We start from the raw sequence: 25,324 nt of genomic DNA on the forward strand, positions 1-25,324 counted from the left end.
TTCTTAGCAAATTGTTCTAAGTGATGGATGGTACAAACAAGCCATTTGTCACCAGAGTATGTGATTAACTTTTAATTTTGAAGATGTGCTATTCATTCAGATTTAGCAAAGAGGGAGGGAGAGAGAAAGAGGGTGGGGGGAGGAGATCTAGCAAATTAGGACTTCATCCCCAGTATGTCTTGTACCACAGCACAGTGTTTCATGGAATGTGTTTGCCCTTTTGCAGATCATCAGCGCAGATGTTTCCTGCATTTTCCTCACAGTTAACTGCATTCAAAAGTTATTGTTTTGAACTTTTGTGTTACAGACAAACAACACACACTGCCCCATTCTTCCAAAGCCACAAAACTTTCAAAAGCCATAACAGAATTCATGTTGCAAGAGGAAGGCACAGATGTGGAAACTCTGCGGAAAGCTCTGTTTTGCCAGGTAAGTTGTTTTCTTTTGTGAGTGTTGAAGCCGCACGGGGTAGCCATGCGGTCTAAGGCACCTTGTCACGGCCCATGTGGCTGCCCGTGTCCTCCCTCGGTCATGGGTGTGTGTTGTCCTTAGCTTAAGATAGGTTAAATAGTGCATAAGCTAAGGGACCGATGACCTCAGCAGTTTGGTCCCATAAGACCTTACCGTAAATTTCAAATTTCAAGTGTCCAATTAAAATCGCTAACATTATGTGTTGTAACACTTTTATCAATAATCATTGTGCAGCTGTTAATTACACACATTTTGAAAATGACATGAATTTTCTGTTTATGGAGCAAATTGAGAAACTGTGGTTTGTGTGAACTATAAATAAAATTGCCCTGAACTCAGTGGTTATTTTGAACATCACAATGGTTTTCTAGAGATTAAAGGTGGTACACACTCATCTCTTTTTGACCAGTGAGCTGATTTACCCGTCTCATTACTTGTTAACCAACAGTTTAAGATAGTGCAATTTGTGTTTTTCATATTTTCCAGAGATGTTATCGAGCACAATACTATCACCTGTTTGCCGTGGTTGAAACACCAGAGGGTGTAACTGCATGAGATTTTCTCAGTGAAATTATTTTCTTATGAAGTATGTGAAGCACTCATACAGTTTTAGTTGTTATCTGTTTATTTGAATTTACATCTTATTTAGAAAATGCTTTAAGCAGCAACACCTCCCAGGGGAAGTTTTACAGTTGAAAATAACACAGATTTAAATTACAGTTTAGTTTTCTTTTCATTTTAGTTTTTAAGGGCGTACCAGTTAATATATCCAGAACTTGACAGTCAAATATTCATTTTAACACCGATTGTCCCACTGACAGCAATGGTGAATGGTTTCCTATTAAAAATTGTGGCGAAATCAATTTCCATTCCTCCTGATTCAGAATGTGATTCATCCATCTAAATCATTTCATGTACACCACATCCTCAGTATCTGATTTGATGTGTGTGTCATAGGAATAGGAAGGATTTACTTTCAAAATCCCCTTCTATGAATGCAGTGAGAAAACTTCTAAACCTTACAGAGATGGCATTGATGTCAATGAAATTTATTCCTCATTACATTGGTGCATGTTGTCATGAACACAAATCATCAACATTATATGTGGACTAGTTTTGGGTATAAATCTTTTCAAAGAAGTCATTGGTGCATGCTGTCATGAACACAAATCATCAACATTATATGTGGACTAGTTTTGGGTATAAATCTTTTCAAAGAAGTCATATACAAGAGAGAAGAGTGTGGGTGTAGATTGATGGAGTGAGCTGGGAGAAATGGGGGGTTTGTTTGGAGGGGAGTATGGGATGGCAGCTAGCAGTGATTGAGTTCATGAGGATTGTGGGATCCAAATGATGTATTTTAAGAACAGTTATAATCTAATTAGAAGAACTTGGTATTGGTAGATGGGGGATCAAGATGGCAAATGTTGAGGAACAGCCATTGAAACTGAGCATGTTTTGTTCCTAATGCTCTGCCACCAGGTGCTCAAATTTGCCCTTTGCCACAGTTTTGTGGATAATTTTTTGGAAACAAAAGTTGTTCAAGGTTGGTGAAGCTTTAAAAGCAGTTTACTCCTTCATTTTCAATTGTTAAAATAAATGGGCCACAGAACTCAAATGTGACTGTTGTTTCCCTTTAAGATTATCTGTGCAAAGTGCCAATTAAAGTCACAAAACATACAAGAAAACATTCCAAACTGCTCAATATGGTTTCCAGTGATTTTTGGTTAATGCATATAAAATAGATGTCAGTCATATCAGAAAAAAAGGTACCTGCAGAATTAATTAAGATCATACTTTGTGCAGTATAGAGCCACATTTGTCAAATGCTCATCAGAAACAAATTAAAAAAAAAATAATAATATTTTTGGCATGTCACTGCAATCACTGAAACTTATTGCAGAGTAAAAGATTATTGTTGACAGTAAAACATTATTATTCCCACATCTATTGTGCATGTAGTGTTGCATAGTGTTTATCATCTCTGGTGGGGTGCTGTGGTTCACCAGTTCAAACATGACCACCAGCAATTATCTAACATTTTTTGGAGATTCTTGAAATATCTTACATTTCTAATGTTTGTATGGTCTGGAATATTTAGCATTTGTATAAATAGCTGCACACACTATCTGGAAGGTCAATTCTGCACTGGTTGTGTGTTGGTGTTGGTAATAAACTTGCTTCAAGTGATGAGCCTTGTACTTTGTTGACGACTTGACTTTCAGATTTTGACTTGAGTGGTGCTACAATGTGACATTGGTGGAGACGACAGGTACTTCAGAACATCTACATCACTTCGGATCCACTTAAGCAATGTAAAAGCCGTCACCTTCACAGACAGGAACCAGAATACAAGCAGTAGATTGTTCACATGGTCTGTATCTTCAGGAAACCAATGGATTCCAAGCTGGCAGCTGCACATCATGTGTCCATCATTGTTCTCCAGAGATATTAATTAGGATCCAACAGATGGCTAAAAGGTATTGGATCGAGTTGCCAGGTGGGATGACGTGATGTGTTTGGCAGATGTGTACTTTTACTAGGACAGTGCAGCCCAGCAAGGGTTGTAGAACAACGAAGAGAAGCGGAATAACTGGGACAAATTTCAAGCTGATCTGAAGAAAACATTTGGTCACAACCAACAGCAAGTCAACTTAGTTCACAAAAAATTGAAGAACAGAGCCCAACATTGTGGGAAAATGACACAGTCCTACATACATAATGTTTTTGTCCTATGCTGCATTTTAAATCCAAATATGACAGAAGCTGATCAAACCTCATAAATGATGGAAAGGGATTGCAAATGGCATGTACTAAGATCTTCTGGTAAAGAACGCCACAGCAACAGAGGAATTCATAAAGTGATGTCAATGCATCAAGGAAAGGCAACAGAAAAGAGTAAAATAAAAGAGATATGACCGACTCTCCAATGTGGTTCCTATGGCAGTTGCAGAAGACCACCACAACTTTGCCGCGCTCGTATGACAGGTAGTGAGAGAAGAGATACTGCATTTTATGACAGTCAGAACTGTTGGATCGAATAAGCAAGAGATAGCAGCCATGTGTGCCAGGAAGTATGGACTCAGCCATCCTGGACTTATGCCACAGTTGTCAAACAACAGCCCATCACCTGACCTACACAGTTACATAAACTCCTCCACCATGTATAATGCCCCACAGAAGAACAGGCATATGGAGGGAAGAAGAGAACATGTCAGTGGGTCTCCATTTTGTAGGACCTGGATGCATTGTATGCTACTGTAGAGAAAAAAGGCAAGTTTTTTATGTATCTATTAGGCTGCTGGATCTCACCCATCCAACAGTTCTGTTAATGTCACTCAACTGCTGACAGTTATAGACAACCAGTTGTATAAAGCCCATCACTGGTTCTCCAACACGCCACAGACATTCTCCATCACCGTACAGAAGTACCAGCTGCTTGCCTAGCCACCACCTTCAGAAAAACTAATCATGGAGGAGAGACTGCCACTGATGCATATCTTTCATCTACAGCAGTCACAAAGACTTATGAAACCTCATTAACCCCATCATTGACAGTCATTCTGTCCAGGCAGTAGGCAACTCACAGAATTCCTTTGCTCTAGCGTCAGATAATTATTATTTTCAGCTGAAGAAGACTATATTCTGTAATGTGGAAATGATTGTGCTGAAAGTCATAGATGGGAAGTACCTGAAACTGATGGGAACATGTATTGCAAGAATAACTATCGATGACAGAGCATGGCCCTCCAAATTTAATGTTGTAACAGAATGTAGTCATAATGTTGTTCCCAGATGGGATTTCTCGCAGGCATCACAAACAGTCATAAACTGTGAAAGATCAGAGCTCCAGATTGATAAAGCTATTCCAACAAGCACACATTACAAGTATTGTTCTGGGCAGTTGATTGATATTGAAGACATTATTTTCCTCCCATCATCAACAAGACAAGTTCCAGATATCAGTTGAGGTGCTCAGTTAAACTGTGAAGCTTTTGGCAGTTGCAAAAAGCTTCTCAGGGCCACAAAAGACATCTACATGCCAATGAAAGTCATAAACATTATAGGTGGTCAAAGAGAACTTTGGATCAATAATTGCCATGTGGAAGCACAGTTCAGTTCATTGCTAATGGTATGTGTGTAGGGATTGCCAAACCAGTCCAAAATGGCAGCTTTGTGGCATCAACAAAGAATCATGCTCCACACAGAAACAACGTAGAGTAGGAAACTACTATCAAACTGCAAATAGAATCTGCAGATGCTTTCATATCAAGAGTGGGGAAAAGGTAGGCCAAATGACCATGGTAAAACATTGTTATCATCCACCAATTAGCCAGCACTCATGTATGATGTCACTGGCTGAGTGATAGTGAATGCAGGAGGAAGTGGAGAAGCTGTTGCAAGATAACATCATTGGACCTTCAGAGTACCCTGTGGTTCTTTAGAAGAAGGAGGGTGGCACATGGCATTTCTGCAAAATCACGAGGTAAGACATGTATCCATTGCCACACATTGATGACACCTTAGAATGCTTGACAGGAGCAAAGTATTTCTCAACTATGGACATGAAGACAGGGTGCTGACAAATCAAGGTTGACAAGACTGACTGGGGAAGAACTGCCTTCATAACTCCTAATGTCATCTATGAATTTAAAATTATTCAGATTGAACTGTGTAATGCTCCAGCCATGCCTTGACACATTAAATGGCTGATGTGTCTTTGCTATCTGGAAGACATTATCATTTTTAAAGACATTTTAAGCCATCTGACAACTAATTTTAATTGTGTTCAAACCACAGGCCTCGCCTGAATATGAAAAAGTGCCTCTTTGCCTCTCTAGAAATTATAGTCTAATGAATGGTGAGAAAGTCCGTCCTGATACAAAGAAAGTAAAAGCAGTCACAGATTTTTCCAACTCCTCTGCCCATTCATGATGTGAGAAGTTTGTACTATGTGCAGTTCATAAAGGACTTTCACAGGGAGATGCCAGATTTTCCTGGATCGAGGTGCAAGAAAGAACTCTTCTTGTCCTTAAGGAGGCACTAACATCTCCAATCCTAGCACTGTATGACAAGAATTCTGAGATAGAACTTCACACCAGCTCTGGTGATTATGGGACAAGTTTAGGAAGGTACTGGAAAGGGGATTGCTTGTGCTTTCTGAGTACTCACCCAGTCCAAGATGAACTGTTCTACAACATAGAAATAGTGCCTTGCAGTTGTTTGGTTCAGCAACAAGTTCTGGCTGTATTTATTTGGCAAATCATTCACCACTGTGGTGGACTATAATACTCTGCACTGGCTAACTTGCCTTCAGGATCTGTCAGGTTGACTGGTGAGTAGGGCACTGAGGCTACAGGAGCATGATGTTGCAGTCAAACACAAGGATGCTGACTGCCTTTCAAGGAATCCTTTGGCAGAACACAGCAGCATTGGTGAAATCTCTTCATTGCTGCATTAAATGACATTACTGCTGAAAACCATAGAAGCTTTGAAGAAGGAGTAACTGACCAAAGGAAAATTCCCATTAATAAAAGGAGCATTATATAAGAGAAACTATGATCCATTATGACAGTAATGGTTGCTCATCATCTCAGCTCATCTTCAGCCAGCTATCCTGAAGTGTTTCCATGACCCTCCAAAATCTGATTATGTACAACTCATTAGGACTTCAGACAGAATTCGATGCAGATATCACTGGGCAGATCTCTACCAATCCATTAGACATTAAGTTAGCCTCTGTAAGGAATGCCAATGACAGAAGCACGTGCTGCAGTTACCTCTGGGGCATCTGGTACCAATCCCGTCTGCAGCTGTACGATTCCACAGAATTGGAATCTACCTCTTGGGAAGGTTCCCAGAAATGACTAATGGGAATTGAAGGGTAATAGTCTGAACTAACTACCTCACTTACCAGTGGCGTAGCATGGTTGTAAAGGTTGGGGAGACTACAGTTATAGGGGGACAAAATAGTACAGTAAACAATAATTTAAGCAAATGAAACAAAATGTACCAAATAAAGCAACAACAACAACTACTACTACTACTACTACCACCACCACCACCACCACCACCACCACCACTACTACCTCCACCACTAATAATAATAATAATAATAATAATAATAATAATAATAATAATAATAGTAATAAACTCCGTGGAGGCCCGGGAAAAGAATAGGCCTCCGGTATGTTCTGCCAGTCGTAAAAAGCGACGAAAAGAACAAACCACTAATAGGGCTAACCCTTTTAGTGTGATTAGTTGGTTCAGGACAGAACTAATGAAGCCTCGGACAAGCGCTGTCATGGTCAGGGACTACGCTTGAACCCTATGCCCGTCCAGAATGGTAACGACACTGCTAGCCACACGGAAAATGATTTAAATCCAAATAGAGGTGTTTTGCAGGATATGCTTCCTGCAACCACTCTAGAAGGAAAACAAAGACAGAGGATGAGATGGTCAGATGAAGTTAACCGACACCTCATGTTCTGTTATTACCAAGCAACAAACTTAGGAACCAACGCAACTGGATACAGATCACAAGTATACACAACGTTTATTACCAGATACATAGAATTAAAATTTTTAACAGAACAACAACTAGCTGATCAGATCCGTGTAATAATAAAAAATAACAGGATACCCCAGTCAGAATTAGAAAACATCAAACAACAAGTACAACAAATACTGGATCAAAATAATATGCTATCAGAAGAAGAAGAAAATACAGTAATGGACTCAAACATCCCAGAGCAAACAAACAAAGAACAACTCGCATCAATTAAACAATCAGAGGAAAACGAAATCTTAAGACAGCCACCAGAACAAGCACAAATTGAACACGAAGTGACACACATGTTAGATATAGAAGAAAAATTTCAGCTGACATATATAGAATACAAAGACACAAATACAGACATTAGACTATTCTTGAATAGACCACCAAATAACCCACAAGTCGAAACAACAACAACAACAACTACCAACACAATCATACACAACAAAATAAGTGAAAATACAACTATGGAAGAGTTACAACTGCTGGTTTATATAGGAGCACTCACAACACTAAATATACACACTAGGCAGAGATCAGAACCAATCAACACACAGAAGAAACCCACAAAACCAGCATGGCAACACAGGCTACAAATCAGAATAGAAAAACTGAGAAAAGACAACGGACAGCTAACACAATTTATAAGAAATGAAATATCAGACAAAAAATGAAAATGGTTAGGTAAAATCTCACAACAAGAAGCAAAAGAGCAATTAGATGAAAAGAAGCAGAAATTACAAGTAATGGCCAAACAACTTAGAAGATACAAAAAAAGTGAAAACAGAAGGAAACAAAACCAAACATTCAACACAAACCAAAAGAAATTTTACCAGACAATAGATAACACACACATTAAAATAGACAATCCACCAAACATAACAAACATGGAAAACTTCTGGAGCAACATATGGTCAAACCCGGTACAACATAACAGGCATGCACTGTGGATACAAGCAGAAACAGACACATACAAGATGATACCACAAATGCCCGAAGTGATAATTTTGCAACATGAAGTCACCCGAGCAATTAATTCTACTCACAATTGGAAAGCCCCTGGAAAAAATAAAATAGCAAATTTCTGGCTAAAGAAATTCACGTCAACACATTCATATCTAAATTATTTAACAGTTACATTGGAGACCCATACACATTCCCTGTTACACTTACACATGGAATAACTTATCTGAAACCTAAAGATCAAGCAGACACAGCAAACCTAACTAAATATCGCGCCATAAAATGCCTACCAACAATATACAAAATATTAACTTCAGTCATTACACAGAAATTAATGACACATACAACACAGAACAAAATTATAAATGAAGAACAAAAAGTCTGTTGCAAAGGAGCACGAGGATGTAAAGAGTAACTGATAATAAATGCAGAGGTGACATATCAAGCTAAAACTAAACAAAGGTCGCTACACTACGCATACATTGATTACCAAACAGCTTTTGATAGTGTACCCCACTCATGGTTACTACAAATATTGGAAATATACAAGGTAGATCCTAAATTGACACAGTTCCTAAACATAGTAATGAAAAATTGGAAAACCACACTTAATATCCAAACAAATTCAAGTAATATCACATCACAGCCAATACAGATTAAGTGTGGAATATACCAAGGAGACTCATTAAGTCCTTTCTGATTCTGCCTTGCTCTGAACCCACTATCCAACATCCTAAATAATACAAATTATGGATACAATATTACTGGAACATACCAGCACAAAATCACACATTTGCTATACATGGATGATCTAAAACTATTGGCAGCAACAAATCAACAACTCAACCTATTACTAAAGATAACAGAAGTATTCAGCAATGATATAAATATGGCTTTTGGAACAGATAAATGTAAGAAAAATAGCATAGTCAAGGGAAAACACACTAAACAAGAAGATTACATATTGGATAACCACAGCGACTGCATAGAACTGATGGAAAAAACAGATGCCTATAAATATCTAGGATACGGACAAAAAATAGGAACAGATAATACAAATATTAAAGAAGAACTAAAAGAAAAATATAGACAAAGACTAACAAAAATACTGAAAACAGAATTGACAGCAAGAAACAAGACAAAAGCTATAAATACTTATGCTATACCAATATTGACCTACTCATTTGGAGTAGTGAAATGGAGTAACACAGACCCAGAAGCACTCAATACACTTACATGATCACAATGCCACAAATATAGAATACATCACATACATTCAGCAACAGAAAGATTCACATTAAGCAGAAAGGTAGGAGGAAGAGGATTGTCCCCATCTCGTGGTCGTGCAGTAGCGTTCTCGCTTCCCATTCCCGGGTTCCCGGGTTCGATTCCCGGCGGGGTCAGGGATTTTCTCTGTCTCGTGATGACTGGGTGTTGTGTGCTGTCCTTAGGTTAGTTAGGTTTAAGTAGTTCTAAGTTCTAGGGGACTGATGACCATAGATGTTACGTCCCATAGTGCTCAGAGCCATTTGAACCATTTGAAGAGGATTTATCGACATAAAAAACCTACATTATGGACAGGTAGACAATTTAAGAAAATTCTTTATACAACGAGCAGAAACTAGCAAAATACGCAAAGCAATCGCTCATATAAATACATCGGCTACACCATTGCAATTTAATAACCACTTCTATAACCCTTTAGATCAAATAACATCAACAGATACAAAGAAAGTACATTGGAAAAAGAAAACACTACATGGCAAGCACCTGTATCATCTAACACAGCCCCACATCGATCAAGACGCATCCAACACATGGCTAAGAAAAGGAAATATATACAGTGAGACGGAAGGATTCATGATTGCAATACAGGATCTAACAATAAACACCAGATATTACAGCAAGCATATTATTAAAGACCCCAATACCACAACAGATAAATGCAGACTTTGCAAACAACAAATAGAAACAGTAGTTCACATCACAAGCGGATGTACAATACTAGCAAATACAGAATACCCCAGAAGACACAACAATGTAGCAAAAATAATACATCAACAACATGCCATACAACATAAACTAATAAAACAACATGTTCCCACATACAAGTATGCACCACAAAATGTACTGGAGAATGATGCATACAAATTATACTGGAACAGAACCATTATAACAGATAAAACAACACCACATAACAAACCTGACATCATACTCACCAATAAAAAGAAGAAATTAACACAACTACTCGAAATATCCATACCCAATACAACAAATATACAGAAGAAAACAGGAGAAAAAATTGAAAAATACATCCAACTGGCTGAGGAAGTCAAGGACATGTGGCATGAGGATAAAGTTGACATTGTACCAATTATACCATCAACTACAGGAGTCATACCACACAATATCCACCAGTACATCAACGCAATACAGCTACATCCAAATGTATATATACAACTACAGAAATCTGTGATTATTGATACATGTTCAATTACCCAAAAGTTCCTATATGCAATGTAACATATACCGTACAGTTAAAAGGAAATCACGCTTGATCAAGGTCCGCGTCACTTTCCATTTTTAACCAGACATAACGTCTGAGAAAGGAAGGAAATAATAATAATAATAATAACTAACTTGTTCAAGAAACGATGACAAATTTGTAGAACTCCAGCAGCAAGAGAAGAAGCACTTACATTCTCTTGTACACAAGTGCAATGCGCCTGTCTTTTCTTTCCACGAATAAGTCTATAACTCAGTCTACAAAGATCTGATCACTGGATAGCTCTCCAAGTAGCATCTTTTCTATTGCTAAGGTGCTCAAACACGACAGCCGAGTGTTGGACATTGAATTCTTTAAATAATTCTTCAGTCTTTTAAGAGTACTCATGCTTTGTTAACCGCTTGCTGTCGTTGCGGGTAGGGTCAAAACCAAACGTAGGAACTTCGTTGTTTCTTCATAAACAGAGTCTAAATCATTGTTGACAATGTATTTTAAGAGGATTATTGGAGATAAGTGTTTTTTCTCATCAGTGTATATGTTACACAGTTCATTTTCAAGTTGTTCTTGTTTGAAGAAAGGGTTCTGTTCTAATAACTGAAGCAGTTTCAACTTTGGGAATTCTTTCGGTAGTTCAGGAAACACTTTTCGTTCAAAAGTTCAACAAACTGAATTTGGGGAAAGTCTTGAAATCTTCTTTCCATCTGAACAATTTGCATATCCAGTATCTCGTAAGTTTGTGCCCTGAGAGATGTCTTTTGACTATCACAGAATGATGAGTTGCCATTCAAACACAAGCTGCATTTAATGCATTCATCAATGAATGTTTCCGTTCTTAACTGTTGTAAGTTTCTCAAAACAGTTCTTATTTCATCGTGGCAAGCAGTTATACTGACAGATTTTGACTGAAGAACATTAAAGAGATGATCAACATAAACAAAGCACCCTTGGTAGAAGCAAAGCAAGTAGACAAACGTAGGATCATCCATCCGTCATTTCATTCTCACAGCACAGCTCAAAGATTCTGGGTCCCACTGAGAATCTGTATCATCAATTATATAATTAAAAACACTGTATAGCTCTGAGAAGTGATTAGATATTGTTGAAACTGCCCTGGAACGAAAGTTCCAGTGAGTGTTGCTTGCATGTGGCAGTTTAAATCCTTTCTCAGTTAGCAATACAGTTCGTTTTGATGATTTACTGAAAAATAAATGGAATGCAGTAAGAACACTTACAAACATGCGTACTTTTCGTATGATTTTGGAGGCATGTAACAGCACCAAATTCAGCTGGTGTGCGTAACAATGAATAAACAGTGCATAGGGACAGAACTGCTTCACCAATTGCTGTAGTCCCCTTTCTATGCCCACCATTACTGAAGCGCCATCATATCTTTGATTAACCACTTTTCCTTTCACATTCCATTCTGTCAGTACTGCATGAATAATGTTTGACAAACCTTCAGCAGTTTTATCTCCATAAACATTGTAAAATCCATCGAATCTTTCCTCAGTTTTGTCTGCAATACAGTACCTGAATATTATACTCATTTGACTGTTGCATGACACGTCTAATGTTTCATCAGCCTGAATTGAAATGAAATTGCAGTTCTGAATTTCAGATTTTATTTTCTCATTAACTGCCAGAGTTATCATTTCTATTACATCATTCTGTATATCTGGAGAAGTTCCTTTAAAGGTTGATGATGATGACAGATGGTCTCGGATTAACTGCTGTCTTTGAGCTAGTAAATCCAACAATTCCAGATAGTTACCTTTGTTGGTGGAGGATTCGTCTTCTCGATGGCCGCGAAAGGCTAGTTCTTGTTTACAAAGAAATACAATTGCCTGAATAAGACGAGCCAATACTCTCCTGTTGGATGCAACTTGTTCGTTATATTTTATTTCTGTCAGACGAGTGGCTTCAGAAAGGGCATGTCAGTTCTGCTTTTACCCAATAGCTGAAATGATTCTTTGTTCTGCAGGTGACATTTTGATATCTGATGCTTTTGTGCTTTCCCGTCAAAGTTCTTTATTGTACAAATGCCTTTGTTGCACCATTCCCTTTCACCACCGAACAGAAGACATATATAACAATGTAATCTGTTATTAACTGTATTCGCAATCAGCCAAGTATACTTTTCGTACCAGGCTGTCTGAAAAGTACGTTTTTGTTTGGCTTCACTTAAAACTCCACTGAATATAGGAGTAGGTTTTTTGTCCTTCAATTCGCACTTTTTCCATACGTTAATGTAGAAAAAGGCATCTTTAATAAAAATTCTAGAAGGTGTTCAGTTGCTGGCTCACTCATGTTGGCGACACAACGAAAATATGCACTAAAATCACACAAGAATGACTATCAACCCAAACCGTGCGACTGTTCACTTCCATGTTAAAAGCCAGCATAGAAGCGGCAGAGACTAGTCCCGATACCTCCTAACAAGTGCAGTACACCAGCCTTCATGGAAGAGCAGAAGTGGAGGGGAGCCAAGAATGCCACTAACACAGCCAGGTAAGGGAAGGGAGGCAGAGACTGAGAGCAGTCGAGTCTCAAGCAGGCAAATACACGAATACTCAGGGTGCGGTGCGGGCTACAAAAGTGATGTCTTCGCACATTTAGAGCTCTTAGTAGAAAGTTGTTTATATTTTTGTTATGACTTACTGTTGCATCTTTTTTAAGCACAAATACAGGGGAGACTAAGTCTCAAAGTCTCCCCTCACACTACGCCACTGTCACTTACTGTGCCATCACCAAAGCTTTGCCAAATGTCAAAGGTCAGGAAATTGTACAGCTCCTTGTAGAAGACCTCATTTTGAAGCACAGAATGACCCATGTGATGATCTCTGATCATGGAAAAGTCTTCCAGTCAAGACTAGTATCAGAGGTAATTTCACATTATGACATCACACACAGGATGACAACTGCCTACCATCCCCAGATAAATAAATGGCCTCACAGAAAACTTAAATAAGATGATACGCTCTTATTAAAGTATGTTGATCTCAATCATGGAGCTTGGGATCAATAATGCTCATTGTGACACTTGTCAACAACACAGAAAAGCTAGACACTACAGAGTTCACATCGTTCTTTCTGCTCCAAAGTCATTAGGCAGAAGTGGCAATTGAATACACTGTTCCAATTTCAACTGGACAATACTCGGGATGATTATGTGAAACATCTCATCACCAAGATCAAGGAAGCAAAGCAGCTGTCTCATATACAGACTATGGACCCACAGGAGGAAGACTGAGAGCACTTTAACACCAAGAACTGTTCTGTGGTTTAGCAGCCTGTGGGACCTGGTACGAATTTTTATGCCTTTGTGGCGAGTGGGGCTATTGGAAAAGTTACTAAAGTGCTAATTTTGGCTGTATTGTATCCTTCATCGCTTGTCAGTCATAATATATGAAACAGTGGGCTATGAACCTTCACCAAGAAGACAAAAGTTCATGAACATCATCCATGCTCTTGATATGAAGCCCTACTACAGTTCAGAGGTACAGATCAATAATAAGAGTTTCAAGGAAATTGAAGAGCCACTCAACAATTGTGAAGCTTTGACGGGAGTGGCTACCTTCGCTGCTCATCTCAGTGAAGCGGATGTAATGACATGACCATCAGGGCCACCACATGGAGGACAATTGACAGGATCTATATCCAGGATGCTGTAGATGTTTGCAATGAGAACTTCTAAAATAGTAGGTAGCCGTTTCTTGAGGGGAGAGAGAGTGATGCCATGTGCTGTGGTGCATGTAGTGTGGCACAATGGTTAGTGTCACTGGCTGTCATACTGCAGGTTGCTGGTTTTGAACCAACTTATTTTTTTCTGGAAGATTCTTGATGTTTGTAATGTTCTGTGAATATTTGATATTTATATAAATAGCTGCGCTTTCCATCTAGGCGATCAGTTCTTTTCTAGTTGCACATTGGTGTTTGTAATAAACGTGCCTTCGGTTCTAAGCGTAGTACTTCATTGATGACCCAGCTCTTGGTTTTGGACTTTAGTGTGGTCATGACATGACATTAAATAGCAGCTTTGACGGTTTTATTGATTTATTCTTTTGAACATCTGAAAATGACACAACATTTAAGATTACATAGATAAGAGATGTGGCAGAGACAGAATTAATTAGAGGCTATTGTTTAGTTGTGGGTTTACACTAAATAGAATGTTACATAAATACAGCAAAACACTGAATATTCCACTTTCTGACATGGAATTCAGTTGTGAGAGACCTTTTAATATCAAGTTGTGGACAAATAACCAACATAGTTAAACTTTTCTGTTTCCTACAGATAAGAATAGACACAGAACTAGCTGGAACTTCCCCATTCAATATCATACACAGAAAGAATGTGTGTCTTCTTTTACAAGTTTCTCTCATTTATTATAGATGGTAACTTCTACATATTCCTTAGAATAGAAAGTTGACTGAAGGCAAAAATAAGAAGTAGAAATAGCTTGATTTCCAAATGGAATGCATATGAGAAAGATAGTGTTTACACATCTGGTTTCATGGTCACAGAACATGTCAGTACACAAAATTACAACAGAAGAGTAATAACAGATAAAATAAAATGTTTATGAATACTAAAAAGATGACACACTCTAAGTTTATAAAAACACAATCAACAAAGGAACACAGGAATTAGCTTAACTTTTCAAATAACTCCTCGACAGAATGGAAGGAGTGACCCATGAGGAAACCTTTCAGTTTAGATTTGGAAGCATGTGGATTACTGCAAGGCTTTTTGAATTCTTGGGGTAGCTTATTGAAAATGGATGCAGCAGAACACTGCATGCCTTTCTAGATGAGAGTCAAGGAAGTGCGATCCAAATACAGATTGGATTTCTGCCTACCATTAACCAAGTGAAAACTGCCAGTTCCTGGGAAAAACTGATATTGTTAACAAGAAACAACATTAAATAATATATATGCTGAGGGGTGAATGTTGGAATACCCAGACCAATGAACAGGGGTTGACAAGAGATTTGCGAACTTACACCGCTTGATGCCTGAACCACCTGTTTCTGAGCCAAAAGTACTATTTGAGAATGGGAAGAGTTACCCCAGAATATAAAACCATATGTCACAAGTGAATGGAAATTGGCAAAATAGACTACTTTTTGTGTCAAACTATCACTTACTTCAGATAGTGTTCTAACAGTAAAAATTGCAGCATATTCTTTGAACAAGATCCTGAACACAGGCTTTCCATGACAGTTTACTATCTGTCGGAACAAACTAGAAATTTGAAATGTTCAGTCTCACTAACCATATGCCCATTCTCCATTATTAGAAAGCCAGGTTTTGTTGAATTGTGTGGTAGTTAGAAACTGTAAAAACGGAGTCTTCTGTGATTCAACGTTAGTTTCTTATCTACAAGCCATGAACTGATGTCTTGAACTGCGCTATTTCAAACAATGCCAACATTGCACACAACATCCTTTACTACCATGGTAGTGTCATCAGCAAACAGAAATATTTTAGAATCACCTGTAATAGTAGAAGGCATATCATTTGTATAAATAAGGAACAGGAGTGGGCCCAGCAGTGATCCCTGCGGCACCCACCATTTAACCATGCCCCACTAGGAGCTGACATCATAGCCATGTTCAGTACTATGAATAATGACCTTTTGCTGTCTGTTCTTAAATTAAGAGGTGAACCAGTTGTGAGTTACTCCCCATATTCTCTAATGGTCCAACTTCTGGAGCAATATTTTGGGATCAACACAATCAAACATCTTAGTTATATCAGAAAAGATGCCTAGCATTCAAAACCTTATGTTTAATCCATCCAGTACCTCACAAAGAAAAGAGAATATAATATTTTCAGTTGTTAAAGCTTTTCTAAAACCAAACTGTACATTTGACAGCAAATTATGTTAAATGGAATGATCAATTATCCTTACAAATGCAGCCTTTTCAATAACTTTAGCAAACAGTGATGGCGTAGAAATAGGTTTAAAGCTGTCTGCATTATCCCTTTCTCCCTTTTTATAAAGCAGCTTCACCACCGAATGCTGTAATCGTTCAGAAAACTGATCATTCATACAGGAAAAAAAGAGACAGATATGGCTAAGTACAGGGCTAACATGTGCAGTACAGTAATTTAGTATTCTGCTAGATACTCCATCATATCCCTGAGAGACAATGACTTAATTACTGACTCAGTCTCCCACTTGTCAGCATCACTGAGTAGTATTTCTGACATGAGTCCCAGAAAGCCATTTTCCAAGAGAGTTACATGATTCCCTGTTGAAACCAAATTTTCATTTAATTCACCAGCTATGTCCAGAAAGTGATTGTTAAATACTGTACATACAACTGACTTATCAGTAACAGAAACATTTTTTACTATGTACTGACGTTATATCCATGACCTGGTGCTGCTGATCAGACACTTCCTTCATGACCATATGGCTTTAATTTAACTTGTGAATTAGCTATTCTATTTGTGTACCATATACTCTTTGCCTTGCTAAAAATGCTTTAAGTGAATTAGCTATTCTATTTGTGTACCATATACTCTTTGCCTTCCTAAAAATGTTTTAAGCACCTTATAGTGCTGTTTGTAATGGACTACTGTAGCTCGATTGTGACTATATCTAACGTTTTGACATAATTCCCACTTTCTTCTACGTTATATCCTTATCCCAGTAGTCAACCACCCAGGCTACCTTTTACTGCTAGTACTGTGCCTTCAACATTCTAATGGAAAGCAACTTTCAAAGAGCATAAAGTATGTATTGAGCAAAGCATTATATTTGTCATCTATGTTATCAGCACTACAAACATCCTTTTGCTCTTGTTAAAAAAAAAAAAAAGAGGTTTGAAAATCTTTCTATTGTCATTGGATTAGCTTTTCTATGTAGTTTGTAATTATGTATAACATTTGTGTGAGTACAAAAACCTTTTAGTGTTAATATTTGTGCATCATGGTCTGAAAGGCCATTCACCCTTTTACTAACAGAATGCTGATCTAGTAATGAATAATTAATAAAAAATATTGTCTATGGTTGTGTTACTGTACCCCTGCTTGGAAAAAATATAGTCTGCATCAGATCATATGAATTTAGCAGATCCTCCAACTTCCTTTTTCACGCACAGTCACATACAAAATTAATATTGAAGTCACCACAGACAGCTAATTCTTGGGACTTCCTACAAAGTGGACAAAGACTCCTCTCCAGTTTGAGCAGAAATACTCTGTGTTAGGTGACCTATAAATAACTGTAATTAAAAGTTCAGTTTCACAAAATTCAACTGCCCCTCCATAACATTCAGGCACCTGTTCAGTGCAGTGCTTTTCATTGTATTTTATTGTGAGTATGAATTGAAATTGCTGTATTATGGATGAGAAAAGTTTCATTGACATTTATTATAATGTATTTCTTGTACTCGCCACACTTGGGGCCTGACACTGTATCAAAATGTGTAATGGTGAATAAATTAATTTGCAACCAAGCATTTCCAAAACTATATTCTGTGCCAAAAATTCTGTTTACTTCTCCACTATTGTACGCCATTATCAGTTTTGCTACAGATTACTGTTTACTTCGCTTTACATGCAGGCAAAAGTATGACACCTACATTAATGAATGAGGTGTTGATGTTCAGTGTATTGTTGTCTACTAGTGTTTTCACTATCAATCATACAATTTTGGTAGATGCTAATGAATATGCAATTAATTGCACCTCTTCCATGTTACCCATTCCTTCCACCAGCAAACGGTGCCCTTTACCATAGTTACTGAAATTGGCAACTTTCCACACTTCCTGCACATATATCAAGTATGTGTTTCCTTTCTGCCTGTTTATAATTATTTTACTTTTATTTTCTTGTCAGTGGGGCCTGTGGCATAAACTAAGTCAGAATACAACATTTTGTAAGAAGTAAATTCCAATAGGTGCAATGTAATTTTTTATTTGCTTGTATTTTGAGATTTCAAGCTTGCTGTTTCAGCTTGAAATGTCATTTTCAAGTTCACCTGTGAGTGTTGTGAATAGTGAATCTTATTTGAGTCTTGCATATGATGAGAATATCATTTTTATAAATTAAGTTTGTACTTAAGTTATGTGAATTTCATGATCATAGGGCATTTTGCATTATATGAAATTGTTTTGACATCTATGTTGAAGATAATAGCCATGATCATTTTCCATTGAATTGCTGCCGTTGCTGTTAAAATTTTGCATTAAAGAATTCTAAAATGTAGAAAATTCACATACAGTATATTTTAGTGAAATTTGCGTATATAACTTCTATTAAAAATGATAAAATATTCTTTTGTGTAGGTCCAACGTGCAAGAATGAGAACTAAAGGAATTGAAATGATGTATGAGCTGTTGAAAAGAGATTATTTAATTCCTTCTGTCAAGTATGCAATGCTAAATGGATGGTTAGGCCTTTCATATAACAAGAAACGTCCCAGGTACAAGTGCTTTGTTACACTCTTATTCATGAATTCTCTGAAATGTAATGGTTTATACATTGGCAAGCAACGTAACATTTTTGTTATAATTTTTCTAGGGACGAGCTTTCTCACTCCTTGCATAACATTCAACTTATTTCACCACACCAGAAAATGGAGATACTACAGGCTCAGTCAAAAATAACATCATGGGCTGTGGCAGCTCTGCGTGAGCATGTTCTCCTTGCTGAGCAGCCGCGACGTACAAACAAATTCAAAGACAAGGGTACTTTAAATGAAGGTTTGAGTAACTGGCTTCGCAAAGTCCCCTGGGCTAGGTATGATATAAGTAATTTATATTTATGATATGTCTTTGTATTGCATCATTAAAATAAAAACGTACACCCCAAAAATGTTATCAGTTAACATCTGTAAAAAAGAAACAACAACACAAAGTACTAAAAATAAGTACTGTGTGGCTCTGTTTCATTGAAATATCATGGCTTTCTATCAGTTTTCTATGAATGAAAAGTGAGTGGAAAGGTGATTAATGGAACTGGATGATAAATGTTTCCTTATTTTTGAAAATACAGTTTTGCTTTTGAAATTTTGGTGAAGGCTGTGATGATATGTTAAGTATTTTGAGCACTCCAATTTTATCTTTGCTAGATGTTGCAGGATAGGGATCTTATAAGTGTTGTGTTCTGTCATATAGTTATTTCCAGCTTCTCAAATAGGTGACCTTTTGTCACCAACCTGTAAAGATTGTGTGTAGACACTTATTGGTTTCTACTGTATGCTCTGCCGGGCTGTATTGTTTATCTGGATTCTAAATTTATCAGACCATCTACTTCTGATTCAGTTGGCTTGTCTCTTCCAGATGACATTTAACTATTTCAGATCTTTATACCCCCCTGCGGGTTCGGGGGTAAGAATCGGCCCGCGGTATTCCTGCCTGTCGTAAGAGGCGACTAAAAGGAGTCTCCAACGTTTCGGCCTTATGTGATGGTCCCCTATCGGATTTGACCTCCATATCTCAAAATTTTTCCGAAGAGCGAGCCGATTGGGGAAGGGCGCCTTACTTGGTGCATTGTGTCCATCTTGCGTTGAGAACTTTCGCCAGCTTTTTCGTCGTTGCGTTGCAGTCCTGCCCACTCTACATCTCATGGGCATGGATACGCTCCTGCGTGCACTTTCTGCCAAGCGATGTGCAGGGCCACTTTCTGCACTGACGGCGACCATGGACCACATGTCGCCTAACATCCAGCATGGTAGCCAGTCCGTTGTGGTGGGGCCGCCATGTACCCTCTTGGTTGTAGCCCCCTGACAACACAGGGATCGCTCTACTGATGCCTGCGCCGTTAACTCCCCACATATGCCAAGGAGTAGATGCCCATCTCCCTGGGGCATCGGGACTCCCGGCAATGGCCATCCTGCCAGGTGGCCTTTGCTGTGGCTGGGTGGCGCCCGTGGGGAGGGCCCTTGGTCGGAGTAGGTGGCATCAGGGTGGATGACACGCAATGAAGCGTGGCACATCTTCTCTTGCTGGTGGCCAGCCACCAGCAGTCTCTAAGCATTCGAGGGCCCATTTTAAAGGTAACGTTCATGACCCCAAATCGTTCCCCTCCCTTGCCACACCATGGGAGGAACGAAAGGCTATGAATGAGAGCGACAGGTATTCGCCCCGGTATCTCGTCTGTACCAGAGCTGACGGGGAATCGTTTGTGTCTGTGAAGCCTCAGTTCTTTGTCGAACATTTAGAGGACAAGTTCGGGGAGGTGGAGGGCTTGTCCAAGATGCGGTCAGGGTCAGTCTTAATAAAAACGGCCTCCTCTGCCCAGTCACGAGCCTTGCTCGCTTGTACGAAGTTGGGGGATGTTTCTGTTACTATCACCCCCCATAAAAGCTTAAATATGGTCCAGGGAATTATTTTTCACCGCGATCTCCTTTTACAGTCCGATGACGAGCTGCGCGCCAACTTAGAGCGATGAGGTGTACATTTCGTCCGGCGTGTTCATCGGGGTCCGAGGGAGAATCAGGTAGCTAGCGGTGCCTTCATCTTGGCCTTCGAAGGTGATATCTTACCAGAGAATGTCAAGGTGATGGTCTACCGGTGTGACGTCAAACCCTATATCCCTCCCCCGATGCGGTGGTTTAAGTGCTGGAAGTTCGGTCACATGTTCTCTCGCTGTACTTCTAGCCTCACATGTCGAGATTGTGGACGCCCATCTCATCCCGTTACTCCATGTGCTCCGCCTCCCGTCTGTGTCAACTGTGGAGAGCCTCATTCCCCTTGCTCGCTGGACTGCAGTGTCTTACAGAAAGAACGCAAAATCATGGAATATAAGACCCTGGACCGACTGACTTACACTGAGGCTAAGCGGAAATTTGAACGGCTACATCCCGTGTGCATGATGTCATCTTATGCCTCCACTGTCACTCCTGCTCCAGCTCCTTCAGCTGCAAGTTATACAGTCAGCTCTCAGAATCAGAGGACCTCACCTGCCCCCTTGACAATGGGGGCCCCTTCTCTCGCTGTTGCTCCCACACCATCTACCTCGGGAGCAGCACCCACTAAACCATCGGGGACACCAGTCCCCACTTCTAAGCCGGAGAAGCGTAAGTCTTCTTCGGCTTCTCTCGCTCGGAAGGGATCCCTTTGGTCACTCCCTTCCCAGGTTCCTACCAGCGGCACAGCAGATACCAGCCAGTGGCTGAAGAAGCCACAGGTCGCTGGTCGACGGGCTTCGCGATCCTCTTCGGTCCCAGAGACTGACTCCAATAAGCCCTCTCACCAACGGCAACCAAAGGAACAGCGAGAGAAAACGACTTTGAAGACCCGTAAGTCCAAGACACCTGCGGTGGCACCTACTCCACCGCTACCTAAAAGCTCTGCATCTGAGGATGAGGTGGAGATCCTTGCGTCCGCTGAGGACCTCGATCTCGCTGATCCCTCAGACGCAATGGATAGCACTTGCACGGGTGCTCCATCGGATGCGGCAGGTGACCCAGCGGCGTAATCTGCCTTCCCAGTCCCGTCACGCCTTTCTCCGCAATGGACAATACCATCCTCCAGTGGAACTGCAGCGGTTTCTTCCACCATCTAGCTGAGCTCCGCCAACTTATCAGCCTTCACCCTTTCTTCTGCATTGCTCTCCAGGAAACTTGGTTTCCAGCAATGCGAACCCCCGCCCTCCGTGGCTATTGGGGTTATTATAAGAACCGAGCAGCATATGAAAGGGTGTCTGGTGGCGTCTGCATATATGTCCTTCACACTCTGCACAGCGAGTCTGTCCCTCTCCAGACACCTTTAGAGGCTGTCGCTGTACGGGTGTGGACGCCACAGGCTGTTACCGTCTGCAGTCTTTATCTTCCACCGGATGGTGATGTCTCGCAGCATGTCCTGGCTGCACTGGTCGCCCAATTGCCACCTCCTTTCTTGCTATTGGGCGACTTCAACGCCCATAACCCTCTGTGGGGTGGGTCAGTGGCAACAGGTCGAGGCACCATCGTTGAGCATTTATTGTCGCAGCTCGATCTCTCGCTGTGAAATGATGGTGCCTACACACACTTCAGTGTGGCGCATGGCACCTACTCCGCCGTTGACCTTTCCATCTGTAGCCCTAGCCTCTTACCGTCTGTCCAATGGAGTGTGCATGACGACCTGTGTGGTAGTGACCACTTTCCGATCTTTCTGTCACTACCACAGCGTCACTCTTCTGGGCGCCCTAGCAGATGGGCTATGAATAAGGCTGACTGGGACTTGTTCTCCTCCACTGCCGCTCTTGAGCCTCTCTCTAATGATGACATTGATGCGGTGGTTCAATCGGTCACCACCGGCATCGTTACTGCCGCCGAATCTGCCATTCCCCGCTCCTCTGGGTCCCCTCGGCGGCGGAATGTGCCTTGGTGGTCGCCTGAGATCGCTGCAGCGATTACAGATCACCGGCGGGCGCTACAGCGTCACAAGCGCCATCCCTGCATTGAACACCTGATCACCTTCAAACGGCTGCGTGCGCGGGCTCGCCGCCTTATCCGCCAAAGCAAGCAGGAGTGCTGGGAGCGGTATGTGTCCACTATTGGCCTCCATGTCACTCCATCGCAGGTCTGGGCCAAGATTCGACGCGTCTACGGCTATCGGACACCTGTCAGCGTCCCTGCGCTCTCACTGAATGGAGCAGTTTGTACTGACTCCGACGTCATTGCAAACCGCTTAGCAGAGCATTTTGCTATGAGTTCCGCTTCTGCGAATTACCCCCAAGCCTTCCGCTCCGTTAAAGAGCGGATGGAACGTCGGAGCCTTTCTTTTCGCACCCACACTTCTGAATCCTACAACGCTCCATTCAGTGAGTGGGAATTTCACAGTGCCCTTGCCGCTTGCCCTGATACTGCTCCCGGGCCAGATAGCATCCACTGTCAGATGTTGAAACACCTTTCAGTGGACTGCAAGCGACGCCTCCTCGACCTGTACAACCGTCTCTGGGTCGAGGGTGAGTTTCCGTCGCAATGGCGGGAGAGCATTGTCATCCCCGTTTTGAAACCGGGCAAGAGCCCTTTGGAGGTGGACAGCTACCGCCCCATTAGCCTCACCAACGTTCTTTGCAAGCTTCTCGAACGGATGGTGAGCCCGCGCTTGCATTGGGTACTGGAGTCTCGGGGCCTTCTGGCTCCATCTCAGGGTGGATTCCGTAAAGGCCGCTCCGCCACCGACAATCTGGTGAGCCTGGAGTTGGCCATCCGTACTGCCTTTGCCCGCCGTCAGCACCTGGTCGCTGTCTTTTTCGACATGCGGAAGGCGTACGATACGACATGGCGTCATCACATCCTTTCTACGCTTCATGGATGGGATCTACGGGGCCCTCCGCCGATCTTTATCCGCAATTTCCTGTCGTATCGTACCTTCCGCGTGCAAGTCGCGGCCTCATATAGTTCCTCCCACGTCCAGGAGAACGGCGTGCCACAGGGTTCTGTTTTAAGTGTCTGCCTGTTTTTAATAGCCATTAACGGCCTCGCTGCGGCCGTGGGAAATTCTGTCTCCGCTTCCCTGTATGCTGACGACTTCTGCCTTTACTACAGCTCTATTGGCATTGCAGCTGCCGAACGTCAGCTACAGGGCGCAATCCACAAGGTGCAGTCTTGGGCTGCAGCGCATGGTTTTCAGTTTTCGGCTGCCAAGACCTGCGTTATGCATTTCTGCCGGCGCCGAACGGTCCATCCTGAGCCGCGGCTTTCTCTTGACGACGAACTTCTTGCTGTGGTGGAGACCCACAGGTTTTTGGGGGTGGTTTTCAATGCCCGGTTGACTTGGCTGCCTCTTATCCGACAGCTTAAACAGACGTGTCGGCGGCATCTAAACGCTCTGAGATGCTTGAGCCACACACGCTGGGGTGCCGACCGATCTACCCTGTTGCGGCTGTACCAGGCATTAATCCAGTCCCGTCTGGAATATGGGAGCCTGGCTTATGGCTCAGCATCCCCATCTGCGTTACGGGTGCTGGACCCAATTCTCCACAGCGGGATACGCCTTGCCACTGGTGCTTTCCGCACCAGCCCTGTGGACAGCGTACTAGTGGAGGCAGGTGTCCCTCCACTGCGGTTACGACGCCAACGTTTGCTGGCCGCTTATGCTGCCCATGTTCTAAGCTTGCCCGGGCATCCAAACTATCGTCTCCTGTTCCCGCGATCGGTCGTCCGTCTGCCAGGCCGTCGGCCCTGGTTGGGTTGTCCGATCGCCGTACGCGTCAAGGAGCTTCTCTGCGGGCTTGGGTTTTTTCCTGTTCCACCTCCTTTCCGGGCGCCTCTGCGTACACCCCCGTGGTGTGTTCCTCGCCCTTGCCTTCGGCTCGACTTGGCACAGGGCTCGAAGGACTCGGTCCCTCCAGAGGCCTTCCGCCGCCGCTTTTATTTCCTCCTGGCCACGTATCAGGGCTCTGGAATTGTTTACACCGACGGTTCGATGGTTGCTGGTCGTGTCGGGTATGCACTAACTCTAGGGGACCATTCCGAACAACGGTCCTTGGCGGCTGGCTGCAGTGTTTACACTGCTGAGCTAGTCGCCATCTTTCGAGCCCTAGAGTATATCCGCTCCTGCTCAGGTGAGTCCTTCGTTATCTGTAGCGATTCCCTGAGCGGTTTACGAGCTCTCGACCAGTGTTTTCCTCGTTCTCGTCTGGTGATGGCTATCCGTGAGTCCCTGCATACTCTTGCGCGTTGCGGCCGGTCTGTGGTCTTTGTGTGGACCCCCGGTCATGTCGGTATCCCGGGCAATGAACATGCTGACCGCCTGGCGAGGGAGGCCACGAGACAACCGTCTCTGGATGTTGGCCTCCCAGAGACTGATTTGCGGGCAGTCCTCCGCCGAAAAGTTTTTGCGATTTGGGATGCTGAATGGCGCGATCGGATCACGCCCA

General features: G+C 41.6%; 1 protein-coding gene across 1 annotated transcript in view; it reads left to right on the top strand.

Moving 5' to 3' along the window:
* Positions 1-25,324, top strand: part of LOC126248847 (E3 ubiquitin-protein ligase HERC2) — an 851,297-nt gene that overhangs the window by 319,870 nt on the left and 506,103 nt on the right. The window contains exons 31-33 of the mRNA XM_049950269.1: positions 308-429; positions 18,799-18,935; positions 19,034-19,252. Coding sequence (XP_049806226.1) covers positions 308-429; positions 18,799-18,935; positions 19,034-19,252 — 478 coding nt within the window. The remainder of the gene's footprint in view (positions 1-307; positions 430-18,798; positions 18,936-19,033; positions 19,253-25,324) is intronic.

Source organism: Schistocerca nitens, chromosome 3, assembly GCF_023898315.1.
Source record: "Schistocerca nitens isolate TAMUIC-IGC-003100 chromosome 3, iqSchNite1.1, whole genome shotgun sequence".
NCBI classification, from domain to species: Eukaryota; Metazoa; Arthropoda; class Insecta; order Orthoptera; family Acrididae; genus Schistocerca; species Schistocerca nitens.